Source organism: Bufo bufo, chromosome 8 (genome assembly GCF_905171765.1).
Source record: "Bufo bufo chromosome 8, aBufBuf1.1, whole genome shotgun sequence".
Lineage (NCBI taxonomy): Eukaryota > Metazoa > Chordata > Amphibia > Anura > Bufonidae > Bufo > Bufo bufo.
This window is the reverse complement of record NC_053396.1, coordinates 205,105,175-205,133,015: the sequence shown is the minus strand read 5'-3', so window position 1 is coordinate 205,133,015 and position 27,841 is coordinate 205,105,175. Positions and strand designations below refer to the sequence as shown.

General features: G+C 43.5%; 1 protein-coding gene across 1 annotated transcript in view; it reads left to right on the top strand.

The window, feature by feature from the left end:
- The window catches only part of LOC120978194 (complement factor B-like), a 52,531-nt gene extending 25,358 nt beyond the window's left edge, over positions 1 to 27,173 (top strand). The window contains exons 5-13 of the mRNA XM_040406416.1: positions 2,258 to 2,397; positions 9,095 to 9,233; positions 9,774 to 9,908; positions 10,250 to 10,345; positions 22,366 to 22,504; positions 22,817 to 22,878; positions 24,734 to 24,834; positions 26,588 to 26,705; positions 27,025 to 27,173. Of these exons, the coding sequence (XP_040262350.1) occupies positions 2,258 to 2,397; positions 9,095 to 9,233; positions 9,774 to 9,908; positions 10,250 to 10,345; positions 22,366 to 22,504; positions 22,817 to 22,878; positions 24,734 to 24,834; positions 26,588 to 26,705; positions 27,025 to 27,173 (1,079 nt within the window). The remainder of the gene's footprint in view (positions 1 to 2,257; positions 2,398 to 9,094; positions 9,234 to 9,773; positions 9,909 to 10,249; positions 10,346 to 22,365; positions 22,505 to 22,816; positions 22,879 to 24,733; positions 24,835 to 26,587; positions 26,706 to 27,024) is intronic.
- The last annotated feature ends 668 nt before the right edge of the window (positions 27,174 to 27,841 follow it).

The window sequence follows — 27,841 nt, the reverse complement described above, 5'->3', positions numbered from 1 at the left end:
TGCAGTTGACTATTGTGAAAGCAGTCAGCAAATTGGATTGCCATGAGGAGAAGGATCACTGGGAGACAGGTTGGTTGTAGTGGTGATGGCACTTGTGGCCACAATGGTGACAAAGCAGTAGTGGTAGTAACAGTGGCATTCTGGGCAAATACATAGCAGGGAATTGGGAGGTAGGCAAAGGAGCCCCGCGTGGTTCATCACAATCTGATAAAAGTAAAGGGGAGGGTGAGGACTTGTGTGTTGGACAGGCGTTGCAGCTATTCCCCACAACAGTAACAGTCAAAAGGGTTCCATTATCAGTATCAGATGATCTCTCCTTAAACAGTGCTTCCATTACAGTGCCCCCCTCCCCATAAACAGAAATGTCCTTGCCTATGTACAGTGCAAGTGGGGTCACAGTTTCTTCATGTGATCAGCAATTCTAAGCTTCCCTGCTGTATGGGTATTTCAGAAAAGACACCTGGGATGATGCCCTCCCACCAAAAAACTTCCTTCTGGCCAAGGTTTCCAACTGTGCCAAACGCTGTGCCCTTAGCTCTAGGTACAAGTCTCAGCACAGGACCTGTTGGCCAACTTTTCCAACACCCAAATACAACTTTGGTGGGAAGACCCACTGTTACTGTATATAGGCTACTCTCTTCCTGTCCACATGAGTGACACAACACTTACACATCCTTGTGTCCTCCTCACGTTGGTTAAGGAGTTGTAAGCACCGGACTCCCCATCAGTCATCACATGTGGGGGGATTTTGCCCCAGCATCATGTTGGACAAGGCATGGTCAAAACCACTGTATTTTTACAATAAAATGCACCATCTCATGCTACCAGGACCCAATTATAATGTGATGGTCTAAATAAGGGGTGGCCTGTGAGTCTTTCAGCAAGGTAACTTATGTAACGCTTTCCAGACCCTGTTGCTGTGTAGGGTTAACACTTTAAGACACCATAAACACCTTAGGAACAACTTAACCAGTCTTATCGTTAGACCTGCATACCGCCATCCGAATTGCAGGTACTTTACTAATACTATTCTATCTTTAGTCTGGTTACCTGAGTTCTGCTACACTATATGCTGGCCTTTACACTTCTACTCCTCCTGCCCATACATCCAAAAAACATCAAGGGCACCCCGAACTACCATCAAATAGGAGCCCCAGGGGAAGAAAGGGTGTACCCTCCTTTCACTGCACCAGCCCTCAGGAGCAACGACGTGGGGAAAGGTCACTGTGACACATTCTACTGTATAGTCAGATCCACTACCACGCCCATGCACAAACACACAAAAAATGTATATCTAATTTTAACCAGGAGGTATCGCCCCACGTTACATAACCACCAGCACTGGACTCCTTAGGTGGATGTTCTGAGAGTGAATCAAGAATCGGAAGCGGGCACCATAACAGCATGGTTGTAACATCAATATCTACATAATGGAATATTTTTTTTTGCCTGACTGTTTTGCCTGATCTAACATAATAATTTAATGGTAGGAAAAAAAGTCGTACTGCTTTTTTGTCTTACTTTCTTAAAATTTGAACCCTAGCTTGCCCGTGGGAAAAAAAAATACTAATCTGCTCCCTGCTGTTCCTTTTCAGCTCCCCAGTTCCGGACATTGGTCCTCCAGTGTCCATCCTGCAAACCTCTGGACAGGGTCACATGTGCTGACTGGCCTCAGCGGTGACTTTTCCCCAGGTAGCACATCACTACTGGGTCACATGCCGCTTGGAGACACAGCTCCACTGAGATCAGTCATTGACTGAAGCAGCACATGTGACCCCGTCCATCCAAAGTTTACAGGACAGGGTCCTAAAGACTAGTTAAGAGAGTCAGAGAAACAGAACAGAGTGCAGCTGAATACCCCCTTATGGTATTGTGAAAAAATGAAAGTTTTTCCATGAATATGGGTGGTAGGCCGCATTGTGTATATCTACCAACAGTTTTGGTTTTGTGCAGGACTGTCCAAGGAATGTTCCTCAGAGGATTGCATTAAAATACTAATCTTTCGTTTTTGGAGGTTCCTGTAAATAAAAATAATAGTGCTTCCTACTGCCTGTGAGATGACGACTCAGGAACTACTACGACCGATACCCATGGATTACATTTACTGGTTCTGATGGCCAAAAAGGTCACTGGTCAGTGATGTTCTGGCGAGGAAACAGTCTGAACACCATTCTAATACAGGGTCCTTTATCACCATCACATGAAGTCAGATCTACAAATCCTGATACTTTCCTTTGTACATTTTCTCTCATGCTAGGCACATGGGGGATCAGTCCTTCAATAGAAGTGACAACAGGAGGTCTCATGAACATCTTCATTCTTCTTGATGCCTCTGAAAGTCTAGGAGAAGACAATTTCAACATCGCTAAAGAAGCAAGTAAAGTGTTCATAGAAAAGGTATGGAGAATATATACAATGTTATGACCTTTGTCCTCTAAGTGTAGTCTATGCACAAATGGCCTTGTACTTCATTGTGTATACCTTCTCTTAAAGGGGTTGTGTCATCTAGCACATTGGTGGCATATCGCTAGGATATGCCACCAATGTCACCTATCTCTAGATTGGAGCCTGCAAAGTGAACAAGACCGCACCTCACATGCGTGTCTGCCCTCTATTCATTGCCGAAAATAGTCGAGCACTGGCTATTTCTGGCAGTCCCGTAGAAGTGAATGAAGTGGTGCTTGTGAGCTGCAATCTCCATCCATTTTTAACGGGAGTATCAAAAGCTGAGCGCTCAGTATAGTAAGTATGTAACAGCGCTGCACAATGTAAATAGCGCCATACTTTCAGCAAGTTGGAAACAAATGACTAAATACTTTTTAGAGGAGTTGTCCCACGAAAGGTATCACTATGCAATAAATAGGGCATTTTATATGAAGTATTACTGCAATATACTTTACATGCAATAAAAATACTGTACGATTTTTTAATGTATATTACATATGTACATTTTCCTCTCTGGTAGCGCCCCCTGCTGTTTATTGCTTTCAGTGGTGGACTAATATGCTCAGTAGTCCCCTGCTCCCTTTCTCCTCTCATAATGAAGTGGTCTACACAACTTTCATTCATTCATCCCTACTTCTAAATTCACGGACCTGATTCTGAATACAGCTATATCTCTTTCTAGACAGAGGAAATTGTGGAGCAATTTCATATCATGTATCTCTGGGACTATATGTGAGGGAGTATTTTGTATTCAGAGAAGAAATGGGGTTATCAGGAGGTAATTGCTGTGCATCCTTGGTGATCAGGGTGCTTGATGAGCTGCTGCCTGCCCACAGAAAGAAAAAGAAACCCTCCAGATAAGTGAGTCTTTAGTACGAGAAATAACCTCTTTAAGAAACCAACTGTAACTATTGAACAAGCTGAAGTATGTCGAGTACTGACACTGGGAGGAACCAAATCCTTGTATCAGACTGTATAGGGAGAAAGCCTCCTGACAAAGAGAATAGTAACACCCAGTTGTCAATTAGCCAAGAGACTTTTTGTATTTTTTGGGAAACGAAGTACTTACTAAAACAGACAGAAGAGGTGATATCGCCTCTATAAATTCAGTGACTCACAGATGGCATTTTCTCTTTCATTTTCTTCTCCATCCAACCCAGAGCACTAGGACAACTTCTCCTGACTAAAGCAAAGCTCGCTCCCAGAAGATCTTTAACTCCCCTCTTCAGGTTCTATAGCAGCATAAATAAATACATTCAGATCTAAGTATAAAAACAAATACAAAGTCCAATCCCCTAAACTATTACCTGTAAACAGGATTTCATTACAAAGTGTGTGGATGAGATTTGTTTAAATCTCTGATCCACTTTGCTGCTACTGTAAAATGCAGGGGAATTTCGAACCACAATTCTTAGTTAAAAGTATAGCATATACACCCCTTATGGATGTACCTTTTGAAGGAGACCTGAATAAACACAGACTCCTCCAAATACAGATTAAGGCAGAACCCCTAAATAAATCCAGCCCCCCTAAATACAGCTCCTAGACCAAACTTCATACACTTAAGGTGAATTTACACATAGGGCAGATTATCGGGAACGAATGTTCCTGTGAACGTTCATTCCCGAAAATCTGCCTGTGTAAAGGTGCATCCAATCACCCAATGAACGTGCCAAAGGTTCGTTCATCGGGTGAAATTGTAGTACCCCAGAGTGGGCACTACCATTCCTACAACCGCCATGCCTTCTGTTTCCAGGTCTGGTCATTAAATGCTATGTAACTGTTATGTATTTTATTTCATGCAATGTGCCTGGCTGTCCATCAGGTGGCAGTGTATCTGGCAGAGAGTACCTTTAGATAGAATGAAACTTACCATTCCATCCCCCACCCCCTTGGGAAGAAGTGGCCTCTTCCTGCTTCCTACCAAGGGAAGGGTTGCAGGAAGCTGTAGTTGAATTGAGAGTTGGAAGGAGAGAGTGAAGCGGCATGGAGTGATGAGGGAGCATTTTCCCCTCACTGCTGCAGGAGCTTTGGGAAAGTAGCTCAGAGAGCAGCCCACTCCTGATATATAAAATGACTTAGTACCTCTGAGAGGGAAAACGGTGCCAAAGACAGCCTACTCTTTAAAACGGGTCACAGGATACCTCACTGTCATAAGAAACAGTAACTGAAACTCATAGGAAATAATCTAAAGCCAGAGATTAGCACAGCAGCAGAGAGAGAAAGCAAAGTATTCAAGTTTACCTACCAGATTACCCTTAGCCTGCTGGAGCCAACAGAAAGATCAAGTATTGTTTGGATGACACAAGTTTATTCAAGTAAAAACAGTTGAACTTCACCAAGTCTGGACTCTACTTACTCTAGCAACCACCACTCCTTTGTTGCTGCGGAGCCTAACCCCGGGGAGCAACAGTATGCAGATAGGAGCAACGAGATACAAACTATCAAGGCCGCATCACCACTCGGCTTTCCTAAATACTGGAACTCGATCGCCCCTGGGGGGCAGCCCCTTGCTAAATGATTGTTAGTGCAGACACCTAAATTATCATTTCTGGGCAGCAGATCGTACCATCTAAACAGCGATCTGCTACACAGAAACAGTGCAGCCGTATGAAGACAAGCGATAGCAGTAGCCGTCCTCATACTGTGGAGGTGATCGCTGCATGTACAGTTATTGCAGTGCTTCACCTCCGCTTAATGAGCAGCCAATTGTCGGGAAGGAATTAGTTGAAGTAGGAAGAGTGTGACTTTTGACCGCTGGGTCTGGCTTGTATAAGCAACATAGAATAGACAAACAGCCATCCCACATGAGCACCCCCACCCTGTACAGAGGGGTACATTAAGAAACCACATACAAATTAATATTCATCAGATTTTTGCCCTCAGAATTAAATACTGATTCAGAAGGGCAGCTCTGAAACCTGAGCTAAGGGATGAAATTATAAAACATATGAACAGTGTTACACATGTTTGAGTCAGCCAAAATCTGAGCTTTGTTTTTTTTCTTCCATTTTTTATTTTTCTTCCATTTATTGTATAACCCTTTTGCTCATTTTATGTCATTTAATTTGTCTCTTTTTATTCATTTTTTTTTTTTTTTTTAAGCACTGAACCCTTTTTGGTATTAAAGTGTTTTCTTTAATAGTAGTCCCTGTATTCCTTATGGTTGGCAAATTGTGCCTTGCCGTCTGACTGCCGGAGAGCAGTGAGCGCATGTGTTGTCCCGATATCAGAATTCAGTAGGTGCTGGACTGTATGCGAATTATGCTCAGTTTGCAGCCTGAGTGAAGGGAAGTGCAAGATTGAGCGAGTGGAGTCAATTAACCACTTGAAGTCCTAGCCGCATCATGTGCTAGGGCGATATGTACAGTCACGTGACAATGTGCAGGTCTTTATGAACGTCCTGAACAATTCTGGGTTAGTTTTATGGTTATCCATGGCAAAAACTTCAGTAACACCACAATGTGCATCAATCTTTGGCTTGCATGTTTTGACACAATTCACAACAAAAACTGCAATAAAACCACAATTTGCAGCAGGTTTTTGGCCAATTTGAGCAATTAAGGAACCCTGGGAAGCCTTGGTCTTAGAGTGGCCGCCTAAACTGCCCCTATCATAATCTGCCATTGGATGCAGAGGTACAGAAATAAACATTGATCAAAGGATCCTGCTTCTACGGCAATTGGGCTTCAGAAGAACTGGAGCACCCGATTTATTGTGTAGAGATTTCTATGTGGTGGAGCCTATACTACAACATCTTCACTCAGGAGGGCACTGCTCTCATGAGTCCTCCAAAATGAGTTCTTACTGTAGTTAACTCATCATCTCACATTTAACTTAAAGGGGTTATCCCATGACTAATGTAAAAAATGAAAATCAGACTTCTAGTAGATGACAATCACTTTCTAACAAAGCTAGAACCAGCCCTGTACCTCACATGGATCCAGAGATCTCCCCATTCATTGCTCTGCTAGATTTATATCAAGCTGGCAGCTCAAGGGGAGTGTCCTTTCTGCTGCATCTCATGAGGCGTGTCTCAGCTCTCCCTAACACAGCTCAGGAGGCAGTTGAAGGATGAAACTGAGCATGTGCGGCCATGGGTGTCCGCAGGGGCCAGCAGCACTGGCGGATCCAGGGGGGATCAACGGGGCAATTGCCCCTCCCCCCCCGAGCTGCTCAGAAGTGGGGGGGCGGCGGCGGGGCACAGGGAGATGAACGCTTCCATTGTGGAAGAGTTCATCTCCATAGTCATCTGTATCGCCGTCCTCAGGACAGCGATACAGATGACTGTGCTGAGGCAGGGGAGGGAGAAGCGTGTCCCTTTCCCTTCCTCTGATAGGCTGCAGGCACTAGGCTGGCAGCCTATCAGAAGCCGGCGCAGGCGGCGCGATGATGTCATCGCGCCGCCTGAGCCGTACAGCGCGGGACACAGGCCGGAAGAGGCCTGCATCGCATCACTGCCAAGGAGGTAAGTATAAGTGTTTATTTTTTTTGTGTACAATACTGGTGGCTACTGGCCTATAATGGGGGTCCTTGGCACATAATGGCGGTCGCTGGCTATTGGCACATAATGGGGGTCCCTGGCTACTGGCACATAATGGGGGTCTCTGGCTACTGGCACATAATGGGGGTCTCTGGCTACTGGCACATAATGGGGGTCTCTGGCTACTGGCACATAATGGGGGTCTCTGGCTACTGGCACATAATGGGGGCTCTGGCTACTGGCACATAATAGGGTGATCTGGCTACTGGCACATAATGGGGGGCTCTGGCTACTGGCACATAATGGGGGCTCTGGCTACTGGCACATAATGGGGGGTCTGTCATTACTGGCACATAATGGGGGGCTGTGATTACTGGCACAAAATGGGGGGCTGTCATTACTGGCACATAATGGGGGCTGTCATTACTGGCACATAATGGGGGCTGTCATTACTGGAACATAATAGGGGGCTGTCATTACTGGAACATAATAGGGGGCTGTTATTACTGGCACATAATGGGGGCTGTCATTACTGGCACAAGGGAGGGGCTATCATTACTGGCACATAATGGGGGGCTGTCATTACTGGCACATAATGGGGGCTGTCATTACTGACACAAGGGGGGGCTGTCATTACTGGCACATGATGGGGGGCTGTTATTACTGGCACATGATGGGGGCTGTTATTACTGGCACATGATGGGGGGGCTGTTATTACTTGCACATGATGGGGAGGCTGTTATTATTGGCACATGATGGGGAGGCTGTTATTACTGGCACATGATGGGGGGCTGTTATTACTGGCACATTATTGGGGGCACTATAGGGGCATCTACTGAGGCCACAAAGAAGGGGTGTTTTATATGGGGGGCTCTGTACAGTAGAATTTTATACTGGGACACATTATGGTGGGTACTATGAGGAAGGGGGGAGAGGAGTACTATGGGGTCATCTACGGGGGGCACTAAGAAAGGGTATTTTATACTTGCAAATTATAGGGGACACTGAGGGCATCTACTGGGGCATTTTATACTGGACATTATGGGGGGCACTAGGAGGAAGGGAAGAGGAGCACTATGGAGGCATTTACTGGGGGCACTATATAAGGGTATTTTATACTGGCACATTATGGGGGCACTATGGGGACATTAGCTCAACTGGGGGCATTACAAGGGGGTATTTTTTGCACTGTCACATTATAAAGAGAATTATTTCTACTGGGGGGGCATTATGGTGGGCTTTATTACTCCCCCATGGTATGACTCCCTAGTAGCAGCACCAGCCTCTCCCTGCTCTGTGACCCCTCTGCCCCTTCTCCAAATCCTTATTATGAAATCTTTCTCATTAGGATAAAACACAACATCAGCTCCGCCGAGCCCCCGGCCAAAGTGTGGAAGTGTCGTCCGAGATCCCCAAGGGCCAAGCCAAGTAATTGTAAGTTTTCATGTGAAATATCTTTGTTATACACAAATAGCCTACACTGTGCCACACAACATACAGTCTACCTCTACACTGTGCCACACAATGTACAGTATACCTCTACACTGTGCCCCACAATATACAGTATACCGCTACACTGTGTAGTCTGTTCTATAAGCACCATTGTTTTGTGGCGGCGGACAGAAAATAATCTGGAAGTGCCCCTCCCGAGACCAGGCTCTGGATCCGCCACTGCACAGCTCATGCGTTATTATACTTTGTGATAATGAATATGCCCCTCCCCTTCTATACATTCTCAGAAACAAGCAGAGCATGGATGGCAATAAAATTATGCCCCCCCCCCTGGAAAAATTTCTGCGGACGCCCATGTGTGCGGCCATCTCAGTGAGCAGGACAAAGAATAAGAAAAAAACAGCAGGTGGCGCTATATAGATACATTTTATTGAATTACACAGTGGCTATAACAGAAGTATTCAGATCCAGCTGCTGGTTTGAAAACAGTAAATTGCAACCTCATGAAAAAATGTGTTCTATGCTCTATTACATACCATGTAGTAGAGTTGTTGCCTACAGGAAACCTTCAGATTATTGCCGTCATTTTCCAAATTATTTTTCATAATTGATGGCTGCAAACTGGACATTGTGGGTCACATTATCATTCTCTTTTGTATTTGCTATATATGACCTGGTATGATGGATACAACATGGATATAATTATCTCCACAGATGAGCAGCTTTGATTTTTCACCTCGCTATGCTGTCATCTCGTACGATAGAGAGGCAAAACCCATCATTGAGCTCTCTGATGAAGACAGTAAAGAGGCTGACAAGGTCATTGACAGGATAAATGCGTTTCAATATTCAGGTAATGTAGTTCACGTGGCTTTCCCAATAATTTTGCCAATTATATAAGACAACAAAAACAATCACAGACCTTTAGACAACCACTATTTGATTAGAAATCCTAAGGTTAAAGGGGCTCTCCAGTTTAGAAAACTAATTTTCATTTACCCTATTAGGGAATTCTGAGGAGCGAGGGTACATACACTATTTCTCACTTTGGAGGACCTGCCCTGTCTTACTTTATACCATCAACTTATTAATTTGAATGGACAAGGTGTAATGCTTATTTTGCCCTGCAGTGGCACTGTAGCAAAACTGAACACTTCCCTACAGATTACAGCTGATTGCCGAGGGTTCTGGCAGGAGAACACTTTATTACCTTATTTTAAAGGAAGCCTTGTAAGTAGGGATAGTCTTAAGAAGATCTAAGTAGGGATTGCATACAGCACTTCACTGCTAAAGCCTTGAAACATTTAGCGTTGTCCTATATTATGTAAACACCTGAAGACTATCTGTGTTACCTCTTGCTTTCCTCAATGTTTAATCCTATGTTTTTTTACAGAACACACACAAGAACCATGGGGAAGGAATACTCGAGGAGCTTTGGCTAAAGTTTACGAAATGTTGTGTCTGCAAAATGCGAGAGATCCTGAACATTTCCTGAAAATGAAAAATGTTATCCTACTCATCACAGAGGGCAAGTATTAGGTCATAGTTGGTCCTTAAGATCACTCCTCAAAATCTTCCTTGCCCTCACAAATATCATCTCATCCTTGTTTACTCTTTAATTCATAGCCAGTGCTCTATCAGATTCTTAGACCAGCCCTTTGTAACACTAGATGCTCATTTGGTGTGCCAGGCTCTTGCAATACAAGAGGTCCTACATTTCCAGCAGCTCCATCTTGAGTTGTTGGATCCAATAACTTGCCACTTGGGTCTATTTTTTTTTTGTTTGTTTATTCACAAATAACATATTGGATCTTACTGATGATATGTCCTGTATATGTATTGATAGCAAGATGCCTTTCACCTCCTTAGGAAAACATAATATGGGTGGAGACCCTACTGTGGAGGTGAAGAGGATCAGAGAAATTCTGGACATCAGGAAGAACAATAAACGGGAAAATTATCTGGGTATGTGGTGTATAATTCAAATTGTGCCTCGTTTAAAGAGAATCAGTCCCCTCTCCTGAAATGTCTGTTTTAGTAACTACTTGAGTTCCCCATGTAATAACAATTCTCGAAGATCCATTCTTATGGCTCTATGTTGTGCCATTCCTTTATTATTCCCACCAGAAGTAGGAACAACACCAAAAGCTGGCCATACACAGTAGATGAGTGTTGGATGAATGGAGTGTTAGGTTCGGCTGTTTGTCAAATGTGTATATGTCTTCCCAAATCTCCGCCAATGGCTGATGTCAGGAGAGAAAAGTATTGGGTATGTTGGATTTTAACTTCTGATCCTTTTGTGAGCAGGTAGATAAGAGGAATCTGGCAGTGGCTTTTTTCCTTCTCCCATTCATTACAACTACAAGCTTGGCCGAACCAATCATGTATGTGTATAGGAGGATAGGGAGAGATCGGTGTCGGCCGAACGAGCGTTATATCATGCGTATGTCCAGCTTTAGATCTAACTTATGCAGTTTGCTTACACCTTTCTAAGGCCTAGAGTGGCTGATGTTGTATAGTGAAATTTCAGCAAAAAGACAATCTGAAAAGAAAATGTAGATATGTAGATATATGTTTATATAATTATTGGATGAGTCATAAAAAACAGACCATTCTCTCCTTTGTGTGGTCTGTACAGGATAATGCTTACTGGGCTTATCAATACTGTCAGAGCTCAGCTTTAAGAGTAAAAAATCAGAGCTCAGCTTTATGAGCAACCAATAAGAGCTCAGCTTTAAGAGCAACAAATAAGAGCTCAGCTTTGAGAGCAACCAATAATAGATCAGCTGTCAGAGTAGCCAATCAGAGCTCAGCTTTAAGAGCAACAAATAAGAGCTCAGCTTTGAGAGCAACCAATAATAGATCAGCTGTCAGAGTAGCCAATCAGAGCTCAGCTTTAAGAGCAACCAGTCAGAGCTCAGCTTTAAGAGCAACCAATAAGAGCTCAGCTGTCACGGACGTACAGAAACAAACGGACGTCCCCGCGACAGTGGGTGACAGAAGATCTGTGATACTGGCAACACGTGCTTTGATCTGACAGGTTTCCTTGTGGATCAATAGGCATCTGTGTTGTTTCTGATTCTGGCCACACCCTTAACCTGTAGGTGTTGCTATTGTGGTCATTTAACTTTCCTTATTTATAGTCGCTTCTCCAAAAATGCTGTGCGGTTTATAGCTTCAGTGGTATCTGTGGTCTGCTGGTGTTTGGTTCTCGGCTGAGTTCCTGTTGCTGCTATAACTACTGCAAGGTTAAGTGTTTCCTTTCCCTTTTGCATATTGTTTTGGTTTATCTGTGTGTTGTTTTTCCCAGCCCTTTGTTGTAGGCCTGAGGGAGACTCCTGTTTGTCCTTCCTTTCTGGAGGAACCGGTAGTCTCAGTCCTGTCACTATTGCCAGGGTATTATAGGATGAGTTAGGACTCTAAGTACTCCTGCGTATGAACTCACCAACCTTTGGGGTCTGTTCATACTGATAGCCAGTCAGGACTGTTACTAGGGATTTGACTAGGAGGTGTCCTTCATTCTTCCCTAGCTTTTAGGTCTTGTTCCTTGTTCCCTCTCCTTCTTCGTCCGGTGTTGTGTCTCCCTCCCACACATGGGCGTGACATCATCTTTAAGAGCAACCAATAAGAGCTCAGCTTTAAGAGCAACCAATCAGAGCTCAGCTTTAAATGGATTCTGTCACCTCGTTTTAGCTTATAGAGATGCGGACATGCACAGCTAGATCGCCGCTAGCATATCTGCAATATATTGTCCTATAGGGCTGTGTGCTTTTATTGTGTTTAAAAAATGATTTTATATATATGTAAATGACCCTGGTAAGGTGCCCAAGGGGCTGTACTAACCTTGGAGTCCAGCCACACCCCCCTGTGAAGGAGCCCAGCACCTCCTGCGTCCTCCGAATCTCCTCCTTGCTCACAGTTAGATCGCCGTAATCTCGCGATGTGCAGTTCCTTCCCTGAGGCTGATGCCAGCACAGGGAAGGAACACTATATCGGCACTGCGCATGCGCGACCTCTCGCATCGCAAGTTTATGGCGATCTAACTGTGAGCAAGGAGGAGATTCGGAGGACGCAGGCAGTGCTGGGCTCCTTCACAGGGGGCGTGGCTGAGCTCCAAGAAGGTTAGTACAGCCCCTTGGGCACCTTACCAGGGTCATTTACATATATATAAAATCATTTTTTAAACACAATAAAAGCACACAGCCCTATAGGACAGGTTCAAAAGATACTGCAAGAGATTGGCTTAGAGTCTCCAACTGGCTCATCTGTGTTGTTTTTGCTGATCATTGATTGAGAAGAGGTAAGGAATTCGGTCAGCTGTTTGCTATTGTGCGTTTGCTAATGAGCCTAGCTCACTAAGGTGTTACATTTGTTGCTGGGGGAGGAGTTTGGGAAGGAGTGTGTGTATATATAGAGACAGACTCATTAGCTGGCCTAATTCATTAGCTGAAAGTACTAGCTTCAAGTACTACATTAAGTACTAGTAAAGAGATATTGCAGCAGACTGAAGAGATTCAAAAGATACTGCAAGAGATTGGCTTAGAGTCTCCAACTGGCTCATCTGTGTTGTTTTTGCTGATCATTGATTGAGAAGAGGTAAGGAATTCGGTCAGCTGTTTGCTATTGTGCGTTTGCTAATGAGCCTAGCTCACTAAGGTGTTACATTTGTTGCTGGGGGAGGAGTTTGGGAAGGAGTGTGTGTATATATAGAGACAGACTCATTAGCTGGCCTAATTCATTAGCTGAAAGTACTAGCTTCAAGTACTACATTAAGTACTAGTAAAGAGATATTGCAGGAGATAGTCAGGAGGTAGGCTGGAAGGTGGAAACAATACAAAAAAAAAAAAGGTAAGATTTGTTTGATTTAAAGTTACAAATTTATTTTTTTATTTTTTTATTTTTTTCTCCTCTTTAAAATGGCAGACTTGGTTCAGTGCAGGAATTGTTGTGCATTTATTTCATGTTCCACTCTTTGGAGATTCGGATGCTGTCAGATCTGTAGACAGTTCTCCTTACTGCAGCAGGAAATTGCATTTTTGAAAGCTGAAATATTTAAATTATCTGTTAAACAAACTCCAGCTAGGACTGCTGCAATGCCACTGCCACAGAGGACCCACAGAAATGGCAGATGGGTTAATGTAGGTTCTGGAAGTCTTAGAGTGGTGGATAGAAGACATGTCCCACAGTCGGTGGTTCTCCATAATTCATTTGCAGCACTCTCAGAATGTAAGGACAACATGGATATGGACTCAAGCACAGAGGGTGAGAAACCATCGACTCCTATGTCTAATGTATGCAACAAAAAAGATAAAGTGAAGTCTCAAAGGAAGCAGCTGTTGCTGGGTGATTCAATCATAAGAAGTGTGGAGCTTAAAGAAAATGGTTTTGTGAGATGTCTCCCTGGGGCTACTGCTAGAAGAGATAGAAGACGTATTATTAATATTGTTAAGCAAGCAAAGCAGGAAGGGGACGTGGATGTTCTTGTCCATCTAGGGACAAATGACCTGGCTTGCAATGAAGTGTCAGAGGTGAAAAAATATTTTATCACACTTGGTAATGACGTACAGGATTTTGCATCCACCATTTCATTTTCTGAAGTTCTGCCTGTGCATAATGTTCAGAACGATAGGCAGAGGCGCATAAAGGAGTTCAACATATGGCTTGGTAAATGGTGTCAAGAGCAAGGATTTGGCTTTGTTTCTCATGATAGCTCTACTTGGAATAGAAAGGAACTGTACAAAAAAGATGGTTTGCATCTTTCTCTCAAAGGAACAAATGTACTTAGTGAACAACTCCAAGAATTTGCGAAAGAGTATTTAAACTAGGAAGGGGGGGCAAAAGAGTGAAAATAAAAGAGTCCAATTGCCCCCCGAAACAATGCCAGAACAGGTCAGAAGCACAGAGGTTAAGAAATGATAAGCTCAGAGTCCTGTCTACAAATGCTCGCAGTTTAGGTAAAAAAATCAATGAACTTGGGTCAATAATGGCATCTGAGAATGTAGATTTAGTGGCTGTTACGGAGACATGGTTTAATGAAAGAAATGACTGGGACATAACCATACCAGGGTACTCTTTATACAGAAGAGACAGAGAAGGCAAGAAAGGAGGAGGAGTGGCCCTGTATGTGAAAGATAGCATTAAATCTAACCTAATACAAGTTGGTGAGGCCAACATAGAGTCAGTTTGGGTTACGCTGCAGTTTGCTAACCATGCAGTAACTCGTGTAGGTGTGATATATAGACCACCTGGTCAAGTTAAAGAACTAGATGATCTACTAGTTGAAGAAATAGCTAAAATGACAATGAAAGGAGAAGTTATCATTATGGGAGATTTCAATCTTCCAGATATAAACTGGAAAACCAAAATAGCAAGTTCTACCAGGAGTACAGATATTCTAAATTCCCTACTGGGGTTATCTCTACAACAAGTGGTTGAGGAGCCAACCCGGAGGGAGGCCATTTTGGATTTGGTATTCACAAACGGGGATTCGGTATATGATGTCATTGTAGGCGAAACCTTGGGATCTAGTGATCACCAGTCAGTGTGGTTTAATATAAGAACTGTGAAAGAGTCCCACCACACAAAAACAAAAGTTTTAGATTTTAGAAAAACAGACTTTTCAAAAATGAAATTAGTCATAAATGAGTCCTTATCAGACTGGAACGGATTACATGGAGTCCAGGAGAAATGGGACTACTTAAAAGGTGCATTATTGAAGGCAACAGAAAATTGCATTAGACTTGTCAGTAAAAGCAAAAAAAGGAGGAGACCAATGTGGTACTCAGCAGAAGTGGCCCAAATCATTAAAAATAAAAAGCTAGCATTTTGTAATTATAAAAAAAACCCAGAGCAATGAAGATAAGGAAATCTACAAGATTAGGCAGAGAGAGGCCAAGCAAATTATAAGAACTTCTAAAGCGCAGGCAGAAGAAAAACTAGCTCAGTCTATGAAAAAAGGGGATAAGACATTCTTCAGATATATAAATGAAAAAAGGAAATTAAAACAAGGAATAACTAAATTAAAAACAAAGGACGGAAGGTATGTAGAAGAGAATAAAGGGCTAGCCGACTGCCTTAATGAATACTTCTGTTCAGTTTTTACAAAAGAAAAAGGAGAAGGACCTCCACTAGAAAGAATGACTATTAAATCGTTTGATGCATGTATCTTTACAGAGGAAGATGTTCTAAGTTTGCTGTCTAAGGTGAAGACAGATAAGTCACAGGGGCCTGATGAGATACACCCAAAATTATTAAAAGAGCTTAGTGGTGAGCTGGCAAAACCGTTAACAGATTTATTTAACCAATCATTAGTAACAGGAGTCGTCCCGGAAGATTGGAAATTGGCAAATGTCGTGCCCATTCACAAGAAAGGTAGTAGGGAGGAATCGAGCAACTATAGACCAGTGAGTCTGACATCAATAGTAGGCAAATTAATGGAAACCCTATTAAAGGATAGGATTGTGGAACATCTAAAATCCCACGGATTGCAAGATGAAAAACAACATGGGTTTACTTCAGGGAGATCATGTCAAACAAATCTTATAGATTTTTTTGACTGGGTGAATAAAATAATAGACGGTGGAGGTGCAGTAGACATCGCATATCTAGATTTTAGTAAGGCTTTTGACACTGTCCCACATAGAAGACTTATCAATAAACTGCAGTCATTGAGCATGGACTCCCATATTGTTGAGTGGATTAGGCAGTGGCTGAGTGACAGACAACAGAGGGTTGTAGTCAATGGAGAACATTCAAAACAAGGTAATGTTACCAGTGGGGTTCCACAGGGATCTGTACTGGGACCGATTTTGTTTAATATCTTCATAAGTGATATTGCAAAAGGCCTCGCTGGTAAGGTTTGTCTTTTTGCTGATGACACAAAGATATGTAACAGGGTTGATGTTCCTGGAGGGAAACGCCAAATGGAAAAGGATTTAGGAAAACTAGAAGAATGGTCAGAACTCTGGAAACTGAAATTTAATGTGGATAAGTGCAAGATAATGCACCTGGGGCGTAAAAACCCAAGGGCAGAATATAGAATATTTGACACAGTCCTGACCTCAGTATCTGAGGAAAGGGATTTAGGAGTAATTATTTCAGAAGACTTAAAGGTGGGAAGACAATGTAATAGAGCAGCACGAAATGCCAGCAGAATGCTTGGATGTATAGGGAGAGGTATAAGCAGTAGAAAGAGTGAAGTGCTTATGCCGCTGTACAGAACACTGGTGAGACCTCACTTGGAGTATTGTGCGCAGTACTGGAGGCCATATCTCCAGAAGGATATAGATACTCTAGAGAGAGTTCAGAGAAGAGCTACTAAACTAGTACATGGATTGCAGGATAAAACTTACCAGGAAAGGTTAAAGGACCTTAATATGTATAGCTTGGAAGAAAGAAGAGACAGAGGGGATATGATAGAAACTTTTAAATACATAAAGGGAATCAACTCGGTAAAGGAAGAGAGCATATTTAAAAGAAGAAAAACTACCACAAGAGGACACAGTTTTAAATTAGAGGGGCAAAGGTTTAACAGTAATATAAGGAAGTATTACTTTACTGAGAGAGTAGTGGATGCATGGAATAGCCTTCCTGCAGAAGTGGTAGCTGCAAATACAGTGAAGGGGTTTAAGCATGCATGGGATAGGCATAAGGCCATCCTTCATATAAGATAGGGCCGGGGGCTATCCATAGTATTCAGTATATTGGGCAGACTAGATGGGCCGAATGGTTCTTATCTGCCGACACATTCTATGTTTCTATGTTTCTATGTTTCTATGTTTCTATATTGCGGACATGCTAGCGGCGATCTAGCCGTGCCTGTCCCCAGCTCTATAATCTAAAACGAGGTGACAGAATCCCGTTAAGAGCAATAAATAAGAGCTCAGCTTTAAGAGCAATAAATAAGAGCTCAGCTTTAAGAGCAACCAATCAGAGCATTTTACTAAATGATAGAGGCCCATGGTATCCTTCCCTGACAGTCGGGTGGTCTTCTTGTGTAGGACAGTAGTTTTGTGCATGAGTGCGTACAATATGTGCAATACCCCAGACCTGGAGATATCTACAATTGTACATAGATATACAGTGTAATGTTTTGCATTTTATTGTTTTGGCCATGTGTTCAAGCAAGAGTAAGGTGTGGTTGGCAATGCTTGGCAGGGACAGTCCCTGTCCCTCCCCTTTTGGTAGGAGTGGGCTGGTTCTGCTTACTGCCAGGAGAGAGAGTTCCAGCTCAGCTACAGAGTAGAGAGGAAGCACATGCCAGAGCTCCTACTTCTGGGAAGTAATTCTTCACTGTGAGACCAATACTCCAAAGAGATCAGCAAATTCAGCTTTAAAAAAGCATATGTATGAGACAGCAGAGTGATCAATTAAATACAGTTTTACAGACACTGCTGCAAGGTGAGGGACTAAGGCTCAGACACCCATCACCTATACCAATACTAGGCCAGACAAAGCTCCAGTCTGAATCTTACAGTGGATACCTGTCCCCTTAATTGCCAATCTATAGTCACTTCAACCAACACCATACCACTTCACCTGGTGCCAGAAACTACAGTTTGTATTTATTGCTGCTGGATGTACCACAAATCATATTTTGAACTCAGTAAAAACCAACTACTGTCCTGATTCTTCAAACTACCTTTTGTCGCTGCAATTTAGGACAAGTTCCAAACTAGGGCACTACACTCTCTTGTCTGTGGGATTCAAATTGGTTAATAAGTTTTCCCCAGGTGCCAGGGAATGCGGTCGACCTAAAGAATCAAACAGCCAGCCAGACAGGTTTTCTGGTTAAGGGATTCTCTGCCAGTCAGCGCCCAACAAGCCAATTTTATTAGATGTAAATGTTAGATCTAGCCACCCCTCTTTAGCCATTAATTTTAATATGTTCAATAACAAGCATTTGTCAAAGTAACCAAGCAGAAAGCTGATGGTATGAAAAATGACACGTAGACACTGGCATTATTCATATATATCATGGGCATGAGTCATCTATCTGCAAAAGTCCCCCTATCTGTATATACTGTATCACATTCTGCCAAGCGGTTTCCTATTTGTGGTATCCATCTAGCTTCTTTTAACGAATCAAGTCATGGTGACTCATATTTCTCAATCATAGATTTTAAGCATAAAACTCAGAAAATGGAGATTTGACAATTTATGTACAATTAGCACCATTCATGTGCTGCTACGCAGTAAAAATCTATATAGTTTAATTAAGTGAACCATTCATATATTCTATATTTGGTTATATGCTCCATCTAGTGGCCGTTTTTGGTATTGCACTTGTTTTTCTGTTCGTGATATCTGTGATTCTTCTGTGTACTTCACTTCCTGTTTCTTCATACTGCTCCAGGCATTTGCACAGGTACACATGTATTCTCATGTAAGCTTTCAAACGCATCATCTTTTGACCGCACAATTCCGGAATCCATCTGTTCTGCTGTACTCTGTTATCTGGCTTACAGAATAAAGCAACTTACATGGATAAACTTGGTGTTGGTGAGTTCAAGCTATCTAATAAGGATTGTCCGCAGTGATTATATCTGCTTATACAGGTCAGGCACAGAGGTCTCACTAGGGATAAATCGCTATTACAACAATCGGAGTCAGAATAATCAAAAGATGCATAGGATTCTTACAGCCTGCTGTGTATATGTGTGTGCCTAATCTGCAATCAAGCTCAGTGCCATCCGCCATCTTGTGAAAGCACATGTCGCATGAAGCTTACTGCACTTCAAGTGAATGTTGAAAACTGTTTCTCTACATTGCACTGTGTTACCTCACATGTCTAAGCTGCTGTTCGTCTTCTTAAAGAGACAGTACCATTTTTCGCAAAACCGTAAAAAATGTCTAGACAAGGCTCTGAACACTCTTTTATGGCTGAACCAACACAGATACATCATGCCTCTGAACCAGAGACGTACAGGGAGCAGATTCTGCAGATATTGCCGAACAGAGTGTAGGACCCAAACGTACAATAAAACCAACACAGAAACTCAGAGAAAACTATGAAGCCACTAGAGATGAGTTCTCCAGTAATCTGTCAGACCTCTGGGACAGAACCTCACACCACATGTCAGTTTTGTCACACTCTAATGATCAACCAGCTGAAATAAGAGACTCTATAAATCACCTATTTGCTGTGTATGTACGCTACCAGCAGTTGTCTGCAAAATACTCAGCCTTCTTGCAGGACTCGAATATAGAGGATTCTTCAGCAGAACTGACTAGGACTGATGCACTGAACCAACAAAGGGCTCTTGCAGTGCAAAATGCTAAGCTTAAGGCAGATCTCACAGATCCACCACAACCAAACACACTGCACTTTCTTCCAGATCCTCTCGTTCCAGAAGATTAACATTAAGCGACAGGTTAATAGAGGCCCACGCTGATGCCGAATCAAAAAAGGCGCAAAGCTTCTTTACCAGAAAGCAAGCAGAGAGGAGGCTCAAACGGCAGCTCAACAAGCAGAGAAGGCAGCTCGCCAAGCAGAGATGGCAGCTTGCCAAGCAGAGATGGTAGCTCATCAAGCAGAGATAGAAGCTCAAAGGGCAGCTCAACAAGCAGAGATGGCAGCTTAAAAGGCAGCTCAATAAGTAGAGATGGCAGCTCATCAAGCCAAGATGGAAGCTCAAAGCAAAGCTCTCAAAGCAGAGGCAGATTCACAAATAAAGATTCTGCAAATGGAAGGGGAGGAAGAAGCTTCCCTAGCAAGGCTGAAGGTCCTTGAACAAGCAATGGGACAAAGTACTAATTCAGACTGCCTTATCCCAGTTGAACTGGAAGATCCAGCTTAACACACCAGTGAATACGTTCTAAAGCATATTATCTGCAAAGATACAGAGTCATCTCCTGTACCTCCTACTAACAACACTGTTCTGACTCCCAACGCAGAGACCTCTCAGCTCTATATGTCTGAGCCTCTTCAAGTCTACAACGCAAGTACATCTATGCAGCATACCAGATCAACTCATGTCAACAACAAGGTGACTTCCGGGGATAAGCCGCAGCTCAAACCAAAGCCAGCACAAGCCTTAGAGACTACACCACAGTTAAACGGTCATGCAACATCATTTTACCCTGGTAAACCTCACTCTACATCACCAGAGAACTTTCACACCCAAGGGGTTCCACAAGTTACTTTGAGACCAAGGAGTGAGAGACCAGATATGAATGACTGTGCCAGACACATGGTACGTCATGAGCTTATTAACACCCGCCCTCTCAAGGTTTGACGACTGTCTAGAAAGCTACAGGGTATGCAAGGTGGAGGTGAAAGTTGCAAGTGAAGGGACTGTAAAGACTTTTATCAGGCCTATCACAGAACTTGTTCTGCTCTTGCCCTTTGGAGAATGAACTTATTTGTCTAGGCTGCTGAATCCTACTTGAAACTTCAAGCAAGAAGTGTTTGAACTTTACTTGACACACTTGAAGCCTTAAATTTTAGTTGTTGCATTATATGCCTGTTCTCTTTATGTTTTTCAGGTCCTTGGACATCAAGCAAATTGCACTCTTGTTTATTTGCAATTATATAACTACCGTTATGGTTTAAATAGTGACATTTTCAATGCCAGTCGGGGAGTGTGCTGCTACGCAGTTAAAATCTATATACTTTAATTCATTGAACCATTCATATATTCTATATTTGGTTATATGCTCCCAATTAGTGGCCGTTTTTAGTATTGCACTTGTTTTTCTGTTTGTGATATCTGTGATTCATTTCATTGCTCCAAGCTATCTGATAGGGATTGTCCACAGTGATTATATCTGCTTATACAGGCCAGGCATAGAGGTCTCACTAGGGTTAAATCGCTATTACATCAATCAGAGTCAGAATAATTAATGTTCATTAACCACTTAATTTCTTTCACTGCACCGTTCCCAAGGGAGCAATGGCCTGAGGGAGTACACCGTAACACAGCACCTCAACAGTGCCACTACCACTCCTATCCTCTGCATGGGCTCCTCGGGTGTTTGCTGCATTAAATTGGCATCTGTAACGGTCACGTCCACACACACACAGGGGGAAGGATAGTGACCACTGCGCTCCACCCTCACCCCTGGCCCTGCCTACTTGCCTCACGAGTCCTGATGACAGGGGACAACTGGACGACAGTCCCTAACTTAGGATACGTGCAGGGAAGACAGACAAGACAAAATACGGAACATGAACGGACCGGGTCAGAACCAAGAGAGCTACGCAGTACAAAGGGTTAAGCAAAGAATGGTCATGAGAAGCCGGGGTCAAATACCAGGAGAGTAGAGAAGTACAAGAGGAGTCCTAAGAGAGTAGTTAGGTGGGAGCGAGGTCACAATACCAGGATGGATGCGCAGTACAGGAGGAGCAGGCAAAGGATCGTCAAGGAACGGAATCAGGTAAGTATTCAGTAGTCCAACAAATAGCCAGGAACCGAGAAATTAACAGGCAACCTGTGGCTAGCAGGCTGCCTGTATTTATAGTGGGGAGTGAGGGTCATGTGACGTGGCCAGCGTCACATGACCGACAGACCAACCAGTTGAGCACCGAGTGATCAGCACGGCGCTCAAGGTAGACTTAGGAGCAGGGAGCCACCCAGCAGTAAAGCCGCCCTGGGAATGAGGTCAAACACAGATCCTCATTCCTAAAGCTAAGCAACAGGTCAATGGGGGACCGAGTGCACCTTCGGAACCCCGTTACAGCATCACAAACAGGATTGTGCCTCTGCGCATTATTCCGCAGAGCGTGAGGTCGCAGAACACATGTTCTCACATTGCACGCTGGACGCAGCACAGCAAGCGGCCGAGGAAGACCAGCGAGCAGTGAGTACAGAGTCCGCACTGCATTCACCGCTCCCTGGTCCTCCTGTACTGATGAGCGCTTCGACTTTGGAGGGAAAATTATCTGACTATAACTTTTATTACATAGCAATATATATATATATGTTCTCAGTGTTCCTCGACATTTTACATGATCCCACATTCAATCTCTTTTCTGCCACTTACAGATATCTATGTCTTTGGTCTGGGTGAAGAGATAAGCGATAATGAAATCAATGATATTGCATCCAAGAAAACTAGTCAGCATGTCTTCAGTATGGAAACAGTAGAGGATATGAAGAAAGCCTTTGATGAAATGATAGGTAGGTAAACTTAGATTTATTCCTTGCCTATTGTTGCGATGTGATGCCTTGCTCCGGCTAGTGTCGAGCTGCAGGAAGCCCGGGCTACATGTCTGTGGTCTGGAATGGGCCTGTGATCTGCACCTCTGTATGCCGATGTGGGAAAGACAACAGCATAGTGATGACTATTCGGGGGGTGCCATGTAAACCTCAATGGCGATGGCCACGGGCATGTACCTCTCCCTTATATGCCTGTGGGGATATATAGATATACTTTAGTGGGGTTTGAGCCTCGTGGGTAGAATGAAATCAATGATATTCCATCCAAGAAAACTAGTCAGCATGTCTTCAGTAAGGAAACAGCAGACGATATGAAGAAAGCCTTTAATCTAATGATAGGTAGGTGAACTTCCATTTCTTCCTTCCCTGTATGCCAATATGAGAAAGACAACAGACTTTGTCAGCGCTCAGCTATTTTCGGCGGCCTCGTAGAAAATGAATAGAGGGCGGCTGCGCATACGCAGTGCGCCCGACAACACTTTCGGGGCTCCGTTCTCAATATAGGTGCGGGTCCCAGTGTGTCACATTTAAGGAGTTGGAGTGCTGTGGAGGTCATTGTTAATGGAGTAGGGCACTATAGAGGTCACTGTTAAGGGGCAGGATGCTGTGAAGGTCACTACTGTTACTGAGAAGGGCGTTGTGGAGGTCACTGTTAAGAAATAGGTCACTGTTAAGGGGGCAGTGTGCTGTTGAGGTCACTGTTAAGGGGCAGTGCGCTGTGAAAATCACTGTTAAGAGGGTGGGGGCTGTTCAGGTCATTGACAAGGGAGTGGGGTGCTGTGGAGATCACAAAGGGGGAAGGTCACTCTTAAGAAGTTGGGGTGCTTGTCATTGTTAAAGGGGAAGGGCACTATAGAGGTCACTACTGTTAAGGGGGCGGGCACTGTGGAGGTCACTACTGTTAAGGGGCAAGGCACTGTGGAGGTCATTGTTAAGGAAGAGGCCACTGTTAAGGGGACAGTGTGCTGTTGAGGTCACTGTTAAAGGGGCAGTGCGCTGTGAAAGTGTTGGGTGTGACACTGTTGGGTGTGATGCTGTGGAGGTCATTGTTAAGGGGGTGGGGTGCTGTGGAGATCACATAAGGGGGAGGTCAAGGTTAAGGAGTGGGGTGCTGTGGAGGTCACTGTTAAGGAGGGAGGTCACTATTAAAGGGGTAGGGTGCTGTGCAGGTCATTGTTAAGAAGGTGAGGTGCTGTGGAGATCATTTAAGGAGAGAGGTGGGGTGCTGTGGAGATCATTTAAGGAGGAGGTCACTGTTAAGGGGCGGGGTGCTGTGGAGGTTACTGTTAATGGGGGGTCACTTTTAAGTGTGTGGGGTGCTGTGGAAGTCACTATTAAGAGGGCGGAATGCTGTAAAAAGTCACTGTTAAGGAAGGGGGTGGGGCGCTGTGGAGGTCATTGTTAAAGGGGTTATCCCATGATTAATATAAAAGATTTAAGTGAGAGTACATGACAATATATTTCTAACAAAGCTAGAACCAGCCCTGCACCTCACATGGATCCAGAGATCTCCACATTCATTGCTCTGCTAGATTTATATCAAACTGGAAGCTCAAGGGGCGTGTCCTTTCTCCGGGGGCATGTGTTTCTTGAGTAGCTCTATCACAGCTTAGGAAACAGCTGAAAGATGAAGGTGAGCATGTGCGGCTTCCTCAGTAAGTAGGACAAGAAAATGAAAAAAGAACAGGCAGCAGGTGACGCTGTACAGATAGATTTTATTGAATAGCTCAGTGGCTATACTAAATTGTTAATTACATACAATTACAAAAGTATTCAGATCCAGGTGCTGGTTTCAAAACTGTAAAATATTTTTGTGGGACAACCCCTTTAAGGTAGTGTGGTGCTGTGGAGGTCGCTGTTAAGGGGGCGGGCACTGTGGAGATCACAGTTAAGGGGGTGGGCATTGTGGAGGTCACAGTTAAGGGGGTGGGCATTGTGGAGGTCACAGTTAAGGGGGTGGGCATTGTGGAGGTCACAGTTAAAGGGACAGTTAAAAAAGAGGGGAATGGATCGGCCTCCTGGGCACCTTTGGAACAAATCCAATAAACACAAAAACAGACCAACACTTCATACTCGGGCAGCGCTGGGTACTTTTTCTAGTCTATAGATATACTTTAGGTGGGGTTTGGGTCTCGTGGGTAAGATGGTGTCTGTTTTGTTAAAAAGTATGTCTCTTCTTAAACTTTACTTTTAGACGAGGCAGGAACTGTTGACATGTGTGGACTTGCCTATGAGCCATCTGAAAATGAAGGAGTAGAAGGAAAGTATCCCTGGATTGCTAAAATTACCATCACTGTAAGTGGCCATCACCTACCTATCTCTTAAGAAGTAAATGCGTAATTATTTTTTTTTTCATAACTTAAGTCCATTTCTGATCAGTGTCACAAAACCATACAAGTATACTGTAAAAGGGCCTTAAAGGGTTCGTGCAGGGGTTTTATATTGATGACCTATGCTCAGATAGGTCATCAATATCTGATCGGTGGGGATCCGATACCCGGCACCCCTGCGTATCAGCTGTTTGAAGAGGCGAGCGCTGCTTCCTCTTCATTACACTGTGTGTTGTCTCCCCTGCAGCAGTAGCCTAGTGCACTTAAAGGGGCTCTCCAGGTGGGCAGTGCACATGTGCCGTCTCCCGTCTCCCTTCCTGTTCGATGCTGCTTTGCAATAGACAGAAGCCGTGAGCAGGAATAGAGAAGCGAGACGACGCGGTGCACACTGCGTGCTCCGTCTCCTCATACAACCGAGCGGCGAGGGTGCCGGGTGTCGGACCCCCGCAGATCTGATATTGATGACCTATCCAGACTTTTTTACTTGTCATAAAGTGATAGATCTGAAAGGGGACAATGGCGTAAACATACACGTATACAGTCCAAAAGATGTAGATCCACTAAAGGTACATTTTTGGTTGGCTTTAAATAGCTTAGAAAATTTCACAAAAAGATGTAATGGCTTCAGAAGCCTTTGAGAGGCTCATTGATATAATTTGAGATAATTGGAGGTGTAACAATCTAATAACAAGGACAGGTGCACTCTGCGGTCTTACTAAGCCCTCAAACTGATGTTAAAATTGAGAGATTAGCCAACATGTCCTACGGTGTAGGACATGTCTGAGCCCGAGCACCGCGCCAAGGTTTCTCAAGTAGCTCGTTTATCACATCCACATAATTGCTATCTTGTGTAGGATGTCTATTGTGGTAAGCCTACTTGTCTTGCTTGACATCGTTTGAGAATCAAAAGAATTCAGCCAAGAATTGTGGACCTCCACAAGACTAGTAACTCCTTGGGAGCAACTTCCAAACGTGTGAAGGTACTACGTTCATCTATTCAAATGATAATATGCTAGTTTAAACAACACGGGACCTCTACCCATCATATCGTTCAGGAAGGAGAAGCGTACTGTCTCCTAGAGATTAATGTACTTTGGTGTGAAAATTATAAATCAATCCGAAGCAAAGAAGATAATGGAGAAATGGGTACACACGTATCTAAAGTAAAACGTGTCCTATATCGAAATGACCTGAAAGATGCCTTAGCATGGAAGAAACAATGGCTCCAAAACCACTGTAAAAAAACAGGTTACAGTTTCCGATGGATAAAAAAGGCCTTAACTGAGAATTCTCCAGGTTGTCTTGGTCAGACAGTTTTTTTTATTTCTACCTCAATCAGTTGAGCAGACAATAGCTTAGCTATTGTGTGTGAAACTAACCTTAGACAATCTAAAATCTATAAATCAAAATGTATGAATGAATCCTTGTCTCTAGTATTATTCTGACATTTCATATTCTTGAAATATAGTAGTGATGTGAACTGACCAAAGAGAGGGAATGTGTACTAGGAGAAAAACTTAAGGAATCCTGAAAACTGAAGTTTAATGAATTTGTCGAAGGTGGATGGAAACTTATGACTCTAGCTGGAAAACAAACACATGTTCTAGGGCCAGAAGACTGTAAACATGACGTGTCAGCATCAGGTCCCATAATTATGATATATTCAGAGAAACTGTCATGAATCACTATTTTTGTCACTTTATTTTTTTTTATTATAGAGCCCTGGTTCTGAAGTAACATGTAAAGGCTCTATCATAAGCAGAGATTTTATCTTGACCGCTGCTCACTGCTTTAATCTAGATGAAAAACTCCATGCTATTAGTGTAGAAGTCGGAGGTAAGTGCTCCCATTGATTTCATTCAATCTCCGGCTGTTGTCCATCTACAACAGACATCCTCAAACTGCAGCCCTCCAGCTGTTGTAAAACTACAACTCCCACAATGCCCTGCTGTAGGCTGATACCTGTAGGCTGTTCGGGCATGCTGGGAGGTGTAGTTTTGCAACAGCTGGAGGGCCGCAGTTTGAGGATGCCTGATCTACAACCTCCAACGTGTTCTCCAACAGCAATATGAGCAGATGGAGGGGGTGCTGAATTCTACAAATGTGAGGAGCACAGGACTGCGCATGTTACCCTATTTTCTTCCATCTATTGTAGGTAAGGAATTCAAAGTGAAGAACCTCCACCGTCATAATAAGTACAACCCACTGGGCAAACAGGAAAAGAAAGTGGAGAAATCTTTTGATTATGATTTGGCTCTCATTGAACTGAAAACTAAGATTGAATTTTCCAGAAAAATCAGGTAAAATAAGCGAAGACTTCTCTTTACACTTGGTTCCTCTGAACATCCACATTTTCAAGAGACGTTGACGTGATCACCAAATCATGGGGCATATAATGGCAGAAAGCTGCATATAAAGTGGATTTAGGCTGCCAGAAAGCCATATCTCTCTGTGGTGGAAAAATGTAGACAAGAAGGTATGGGCCTTAGCCGATGCATTTTGTTGCATTGGTTGTCTAAACCAGTGGTGCCCAACCATTTTTTTCGTCTGAGGGCCGCACTAGACATGGTATAAATTTTGCGGGCCAGAACCTGGTAGCTTTGCCAGAAAGAAATGCAAACACTGTGAGGGGGCACATGTGAGCATTACTAAAATACATAATAGGTAGGCCTTCAAATCTGTGTTGGAGGCTGTTTTTAGAGCCTCTGTTGCAGATTCTGTCGAAAGACCAGACAAAAAAGCCTTGTATGCAGCACTTTTGTGTCCGGTAAAAAGACAGGATCCTGAACTGAAACTGAACGGATCCCATCATAGTTGGTGGAGTCTGTTCAGCTTCTTCCCTGTGGGGTGACAGGAGGAGGGGGGAGTAGGGTCACTAGTGGGTTGACAGGAGGAGGGGGAAGCAGGGTAACTAGTGGGGTGACTGAAGGAGGGGGGAGCAGGGTCACTAGTGGGGTGACAGAAGGAGGGGC